This window comes from Drosophila persimilis, unplaced genomic scaffold, assembly GCF_003286085.1.
Source record: "Drosophila persimilis strain 14011-0111.01,24,50 unplaced genomic scaffold, DperRS2 tig00000000-arrow-pilon, whole genome shotgun sequence".
Classification (NCBI taxonomy): Eukaryota; Metazoa; Arthropoda; class Insecta; order Diptera; family Drosophilidae; genus Drosophila; species Drosophila persimilis.
The window spans coordinates 10,010,137-10,018,141 of NW_020825288.1; the positions used below are offsets into that span (position 1 = coordinate 10,010,137).

Below are 8,005 nucleotides of genomic sequence, written 5' to 3' on the forward strand. Positions count from 1 at the left end.
AAAAATCTGAAAAAGGAAAAACCATACAATCACATATTTTTGTCGAAACAATATATATTGCGTGTGTACTAACACATGCAAAGATGTTCTCTCTGCGTTCTCTCTCTGATGACGCGTCAGTACCCGAACGCCAGAGCCGAACTCTGTGGGGTGGTAAAGTATATGTATATATGTATGTATAAATAATGGACCGGCTGCATTTTCTCCTATCGAACCATTACCACCCAAAGTCATTGCGCAGGTCTTGCAAAATCGATCAAATCGGATGAAGAAACGACCCGCTTGCAAAGCTTCATCCGTGCTTTCTTGTTTTATTAACATCAAAATACTGAATAATTATATGAATAATGAAGCAATGTGCGAGTAAAGTGATCAATATCTGTAAATAGAAATTAGATTTCATTAAAAGGAATAATAGTCGAATGTGTATACATACCTGTAGTAGTTAGCTTTGAAAGGCCCGGCCTTGTTTAAGCCCATGAACTTGGCTTGCTCATCCGATAGCTCCGTCAGGTGTGCTTCAAACGTAGGCAGGTGCAGGCTGGCTACGTATTCATCTGATCGAAAATTGCAGTTTAGTTCAGACAACGATGTCTGAGTGCGAGAGACCCTTACTTACCCATTTTCTTTGGCAGCAAATAAACGTCCGACTTGTATCTTCCCGGTGAAGAGTAAAGTTCTATGAGCGCAAGAGCCTGGGTAGAGGAGGCCACGGACACAACAAACGACGACACGGTTGAGCAGGAGAGGTTTACAAGTCGACCCTCGGCCAACAGGATAATCTTTCTTTTATCCGGCCAAATTATATGGTCTACTTGGGAACGCACTCGTTCCCAAATTAGTTCAGGAGTGTGTAAACTGTTCTGCAATCAAAGAAGATACCATGATTTGAGGTAATACCATGATTTGATACAATGATTTGAGGTCGATGGGATATGTTCAACGGCCGTCTTGTACGTACCACATCAATCTCGGAACTAGAATGGCCCATGTTGCAAAGAATGCAGCCGTTCTTCATGCGATTCATGTGATCCCGGGTGATAACGTTCTTGTTGCCCGTTGCCGTGATGACCACATCTACGTCCCGAATAACTTCAATGAGCCGCACCACCCTGAACCCGTCCATAGCCGCCTGAAGAGCACATATCGGATCAACCTCGGTGACATAGACGATGCATCCCTGGCCTTTCAATGACTGTGCACAGCCCTTGCCAACATCCCCGTATCCGCAGATAACGACCTGCTTGCCTCCAAACATTATATCCGTGGTGCGCTTCAGACTGCCAGTAACACAACGATAAATAAGAAATCCACCGATTGCAAAGCTACACTCACCTGTCGAGAATGGAGTCGCGGCAGGTGTAGAAGGTGTCAAACTTGTTCTTTGTCACCGAGTCGTTGACATTGATTGCCGGGACGGTCAATTTGCCGGCCTTTGATAGCATGTACAGCCGATGTACACCAGTCACACTTTCCTCCACAATTCCCTTGATCGATTTGAAATAGTCCGGATACTTCTTGAGCATCAAGTGTGTGGCATCCCCGCCATCATCCAGGATCATATTTGGCTGCCAGCCCTCCTTGTGGATACACTTGTCCAGGCACCACCAGAAGTCCTCTTCGGTTTCGCCGCGCCAGGCGAAGATTGGCACTCCTGCCTCAGCCAATGCCGCAGCCACAGCGTTCTGTGTCGAATAGATGTTGCAGGCCGCCCACCGGACAGAGGCACCCAGGTGGACTAGAGTCTCAATGAGCACAGCTGACTGCGCATTCACGTGTGTGCAGCCGACTATATTGGCATTCTTCAAGGGCTTCTCCTCGTATGCCCGCTTCCGCAGACTTATTATGCCAGGCATTTCCGACTCCGCAATATCGATCTCCCTGCGGCCAAACGAACTCTTGTTAATATTCTTTATACAAAAATCGGTGCTGCCGCTGGAGTTTCGCTGCCTGTTGTCCTTCGGGGAAACTTCGTCCTCATCTGAACTCCCCGTAAAACAAGCTGACGTAAAATAAAATAACAGATCATTTAGGGGTGAACAACGAGTTGGTTGAGCAATGAAGGAAACAACTTACTGGAGCTTAACGAGCAGGTGGACACATCGGAAAATCGTCGAGCTATAATGCTCGACTTCTTAACTGCCGTCTGTCAAAAAATGTTACACTAATTACAGACAATGTAGTGGAAGTCTCAAATGTATTATTAGGAATTGGGAATGGTAGATGATACTTGTTGGTCCAGTGAAATCTGGATATGAATTCTAAGGAAGCCCAAGAGGGAAAATATGCGAAGCCTGGCACTAATTGGCATCGCTTAGCATGCTAGCGATAATTCGTCTCGCCAATTGGCCCGGGGAGATGTGAAAACGATCTTCTAGATCGGACCTCAATCGATTGTCTCCCAAGGTGTATGTAAACAGGCGATTTAATGGTGGCTTCAAATGTGTGTCTTGCGTATTCGTATCTATTATCAGTTGCCTAAATTTCATTGACCGTATGGAAAAGTATAGCCTTTTCCATACCCCTTTAATAAATGTAGGCTATAATTTTTACTTTTATACTTTTCAAAGAAAGTTATTAAGGCCAGTCTTCCCAAAATCTTTAAGGTTCAACTGCCAATTCTGAGCATTAGTATTGCACTTAATTTAAAACAGTCAAACAAAACGACGATCGATAGAATGATGATAGCCAGGGTACTAAAAGTTTCGTGAGTCTTGACTTGCCTCTGCTCATTTCTTGCTGCTACTTTTTGGATTTTGTTTACTCCTCGAGTCGTCCGTCACGTGCTGTTTTCTATTTAATCGTTAAGATCAGTGATTCAGACTCCGCTGTTATGTATTCTTTATATGATACCACTAGAAGTCTTTGGATGACTTTTTGGCAATTCTTACCTTATCTGCCAAGCTCAGGTCAGCGAAAGTTGTCTCCGGCACCATGGTCATTTCGAAGCCAGCTAAACTGAAATGGAACACCCCAAAAACACAACAAAATTGCTTCACCGTCAAACATTTTTAAAAACTCTTAAAAGACCGAGTGATCGACCTTGGGCGACTTACATTTATACAGACTCGAAACAGGTTCTTTGCTTTTCTCGGACTCTGTGTCACGTTGCGGCTTTGTTTGTTTTCTTTTTTCGATATTCTATGCCCCCAAGAGACTGGCTTTAATCAACTGCAAGTTTTCGCCTTGCCTTTAATTTATGTACAGATGTATGTACATATGTACGTTCATATGAATAGAACTTCACCAGGTATAGCGTCAGCTCCAGTGGAGATCAGACGGCAGACTAGGTCGGGTTTACCCGCTGATCAATCGCACAGCACAGCGTTTGAATCTCAAACGAGATCGCAATGTTGATCTCGAGCGCTTCACTACCACCACCGAGCTCTCTTTCTACATACAAATGTATGTATGTATCTGGGTCGTATAGAAATCTTGCTCCGCAAACGTCCTCACCCGGCTGGCGCAAACAGTAAACTGATTCACATTCACAGGTTTCCAGTGATCAACACGATCGTATAGATATAAAGAAATAGTGCAAATAAAAAACAAAAACCCAAACAATAAGACCACGATTCGAGTATCTAGCGAGTACTAGCTCAAAGATGGAATATTCGTATGCAGCAACAGTTAGGGGAATCTTATCATGGTTCCAGCTTTTATCGCTTTCGGCCGTCGAGTACGACGCTGTGCTCACCAAATCCACCCGCCGTCGTCTCACTCATCTGCGCCAAAGTGTTATCAAGATCCGAATTCACTCATTGCTGTCCAGTCTAGATAAGCCAAATCAATTCGGCCTCTGACGCAGACCAAGACACTACACTTCGCATGGATGAGAATTAATGGATGCAGAATGAGTGTCGGGTGTACATGTACATTTACATTTTCATATTTATAAGTTCGTTTCCGACTCCCCAAAACTCGTTCTAAAAATATTAGAGATCACGCGCTTATCTGGAAATTTTTCTCTCTGTAAACTACGTTTAACCGTTTTAGCTATTCTTTACCGTCCGGCATATTTTTGTTGTTTTGTCGTTTTCATTTAAGAGAAACTCATTCGGAATGTTTTTTCGAGTCACACGTGCCTGCCCATTAAGATACCCGGTAATTTTCTTTCATATAGTTTGTATATCATAAATGGTAGAGCACCTGTTCTACTTTTGTCAAGCTCTCAGAAGGCTAGAACACTTAGCCATCATACACGTCGTACACAATATGTCCCAGAAAGGTCGAAAATTTCGATGGGATAGCTGTTGACATCGTATCTCACAGTGGAGAAGTGGAGACGATCCGATCTGATCGCCATTCTCTATGGTGCGTAGTTTCTCAGCAGCGTAGTTTGCGATGTATTTGTATATTAAAGGCTATAATTGTTCGGTTTAAAATTTGTTGTTTCAAGGGCGGTCGGGCCGAATTCCCTGTGCACTAATGCAAGCGAGGATTCTAAAAGGGCGCGATCGATCGAGAGAGCGAGTTCGGAGGAAAGAAAGAAAGGCGCGAGATAAAGGCAAGTTTTTGAGGACGATTAAAACAAGGCTTGCCTATTCCTGGACCATAGTGGTTTTTTAACTTCTTAAGGACTCGAAACCTAAAAACTTTGGCTGACAGGATGCCCCAAAAGTCCTCAAACCCCCTCGCCCCCCCACCGCTATGGTCCAGAAATCGATTATTTTGTTTTTGCTCGGAAATATAAATTACATACTTCAAATTTAATACTTCTTTGGAGAGAGGCGTTTTCTTGTTTTTCCTTTCCCTCTCTTTAAACAGGCACTCGATAGTAATGGATCCGAGGAATCTATCGCTTTATTAAAAATGTCAGTCATAATATTTACCCGACTATTTTTCCTTGCATGTGATAATCTGTATTTTTTGGACATTTTATTCCGTGCCTCTGAAGCATTTTCTCCTAAACATCGAAGTGGGACCAACGTCGAATTGTTTATTTGGAAACCATGGAATAATACTTTATGAATCGTTGGGGACATTGGGTACCACGGATAGGTTTGCATATATAAGCAAAACGAATTTATAGAATAGTTACACGAAATTGCGATTAAGATTAGTTATGGATGATAGTAGCTTAGTGTTCGCAAAAGCTCTTCTTGCCGTATTCCCGTCATTGCTATTGCCATTGCCATTCTGCTTTGGCATGCTTATACGCAGACCCATATCTTTTTAAATCTTGCATATTTGTATATTTTCATTAACAATAATTGTTATTTTAGAAGCCATCCGTTAAGCATGGGTGGTCATAAACCGTTTCATCATTTTGTTGCACTTCAGAAGGTTTCTTTTAATGAAGGATTCGAAATTACTGATTTTTTTAAAATTTTCCAAATGGTTGTTATTGATTTTACTGTAAATGTAATTTGAGAAAGATTTTTTGTTCGGTTGTTGCTGCTCCAATTATCAAGGAGATCGCTATGCAAAAACTCGAACTTTCCTGAATATTACCAAAATTAAAGATAAGGAGCCAAAACGGGCCAACTTTTTACTTTCCAGTCAATTACAACATTTGTAGGTACAAACTCACGTAGTTAGTTTTTCTGAGCAGAACTCAGTTCATTTGTTATATTCTACGAAATACAAGGGACGCAGTTAAATTTTCAACAATAAATTTACACAAACAAAAACAAATTTACTCGATCGCCACGTAAAAAAGTAATTTGGCGCCAATTTTGTTCTCACAATCGGCTGATCGATTGTTCACTTTCAAAGGCTCGCAAAAAGCTGTATTTGTATTATGTATGATGAATTTACTTTGCGAATTTTTAAGAAAAAACGTAATCCATTCATATCCATTCACCAATAACGAGACCTGTGGTACACCGGCCGTTATATCGCGTCGCATTGATACATGTTTCGAGCTGCAAATGCTGTGGTCGAAATGAAGTTTCTGTAGCATTTTGTAAAGCAGACTGTTTTTCCACACCGTGTCTTGGCCGGCCGTTTCTTGGTTAGATTGTCGAAGGCAAACTGATTGGCCGCCGCTAGTGCATGACTAGTCGAGTAGCTGTCACGGAAACCGAATTGGAAGTCTTTCAAGATTTTATTCACCTGTATGAGCTCTTTGATGTTTTTCCATTTCAGCCAATTGAATAGTTGTCGAGCATTCGTAAACCCATACTGCTGGGCCTTCGACCATTTGCCATCTGCAGTTCGTGTATCATTCAGTTCGACAATGGGATCGTTGACGAATGTTTCTTGGAAGTATGTAGTGACCGTACGAAAGCGATAACGGTATAGGTATTGCCTCAGGAATCGCCTACATGTGATCAATTCTGGACAGTATTTGCCAAGTTTATATTTATATTTAATTGGATCCGACAGGATCCAATACGAGGGCAAATCATCATGGGTGGCACAGCCGAAGCCGAATCCGATGTTAATGTCAATGCCAATGCCAATATCAGTGCCAAAGCCATTCGGATTATTCGGGTTGTTTGTAACGTTCGAATCGTTCGGATCAAGAATGGCGGGAAGATCTGTTGAGCATATACAAAAATCAATGGAGGTGTCTATGACAGTATTGTTGTTATTGTTATTGCGTCTTGGTTGGTCTTTGCTTGGATAGAGTAACAGATCAGTCTCTTTCTGAAGCTAATTGTATAATATTCGGCCATGAGTGTTAATGTGTTTTGGATTCAAAATTGGTAAATGCCAGCTTAGGCATTATGATTTAATATTAATGTTTCTAGGTAACGTAATGGTCCCGTTTTAATGGTTGAATATTTGGCATTCTTACGAATGCATATACCAACAGATCCTTCGGTACCTCCAAGGTATGTTGATCTAGACGCATTTGACTTTTGGCCATCAGGCGATGTTCAACTACAATTAAAAGATCTGGCTCATGGTTGTTTAAGGATCTATTGAGTTCGGCTCGTCTGCTTAAAGCAAGTACTGAATTAACATTTTGTACCATGACCTTTAGTGTGGTAATTTGGTGCCAGTGATTTGAGAAAAGCCAATTTGATCATGATGTTTTTCTTTCGCTCCTCATTGTTGAGCGCAGGAAATTTATCGTATTTTCGGACAATATTCAATAATTTATATAAGAACGAACTATAAAAATAGAAACGTCGCGAAAATATTTTTCTTCTCCAGTTGTCAACTTAAACTTCTCTCGAAAAATATATATTTTAAAGGTAAAATCGCTTTTTACATCCAGCGTAGATGGTGCATTGGTCCAGGGAGTCGGAAAAATTACCTTTCAGAACCAATCCTAAATTCAACGTAATCAGTACGCGCATGAGTTTTCTCAATTAAACTTGACAGAAGTTAATTATTCGCATTAAAATTCGTTGCAACGTACTGATCAGTCAAACCACTTAAACTTTATTTGTTCAATAGTTTTTTTAGGAATCTTTAAATCTGGCAAAGAGTGCAACTTTTTTACCTGGCGTAGCTTCGGCTCAAATGCTGCCCGTAAATGTATTTCACTGGTGCAGACATCAGCATGGGAGGTATACGAGTCTTTTGTCTAATAGTTTCTCTATTTAGCGCCGTTTAGTTGTCCAGAATTGGACACAGCTGTATCAAAACAGGCTTTTTATTTTGATGAACTACTCCCAATTTCATTCCCAAAAGGAAAGGAACATTTTTAGACCCTGAGACTTTTGATCCCGACACATTTTTTTTCTGCCCAAACAAATAAGCGCAAGCCAAATGTGCATCCATCCATTCAAATGTGCTAGACGCTTAACAGCAATTAAAACAAAAATCACAAAGAAAACGAAAAGAGCATTAAATCTCACATTTTTATCAAAAGATATTGTGTGTGGTGTACTAACACATGCAAAGATGTTTTCTCTGCGTTTAGCTCATGATGACGCGGCGGTAACCGAACGCCAGACTTATACTATACTATACTATGTATAAGGTTTGGTCTATAGTAAATTGTTTGATGTATACGACTAAAATTCTTTTGAAATTTAACGGATATGGATTGCGCCGACATGGCGAATGCCAATTAACGGGAAATATTTAAATTGAATACGTTCCA

At 41.0% G+C, this 8,005-nt stretch overlaps 1 protein-coding gene across 2 annotated transcripts; it reads right to left on the minus strand.

Annotated features, from left to right (window-relative positions):
* Positions 1 to 261: 261 nt before the first annotated feature.
* LOC6587609 (putative adenosylhomocysteinase 2) lies at positions 262 to 3,458 on the minus strand. Of its 2 annotated transcripts, none has more exons than XM_002013105.2 (8): positions 3,057 to 3,458; positions 2,892 to 2,953; positions 2,077 to 2,146; positions 1,336 to 2,002; positions 962 to 1,280; positions 620 to 863; positions 437 to 557; positions 262 to 379 (listed from the first exon to the last, which is right to left on the minus strand). In XM_002013105.2, the coding sequence occupies exons 2-8, from the start codon at positions 2,940 to 2,942 to the stop codon at positions 373 to 375; spliced, it is 1,479 nt and encodes a 492-aa protein (XP_002013141.1). In that variant the 5' UTR covers positions 2,943 to 2,953; positions 3,057 to 3,458; the 3' UTR covers positions 262 to 372. The 2 variants fall into 2 exon arrangements, with proteins under 2 accessions (XP_002013141.1, XP_026851021.1); XM_026995220.1 differs by having other exon boundaries at positions 2,892 to 2,958; positions 3,057 to 3,457.
* Positions 3,459 to 8,005: the final 4,547 nt, after the last annotated feature.

What these genes read in the sequence shown, in the direction of transcription:
- LOC6587609 (XM_002013105.2), bottom strand. Translation starts at nt 2,942, where the DNA reads ATGACCATGGTGCCGGAGACAACTTTCGCTGACCTGAGCTTGGCAGAT. An exon ending in CACCTGCTCGTTAAGCTCCA is followed by an intron (nt 2,003 to 2,076) that starts GTAAGTTGTTTC and finishes ATTTTACGTCAG; the next exon opens with CTTGTTTTACGGGGAGTTCA. An exon ending in TTTGCTGCCAAAGAAAATGG is followed by an intron (nt 558 to 619) that starts GTAAGTAAGGGT and finishes ATTTTCGATCAG; the next exon opens with ATGAATACGTAGCCAGCCTG.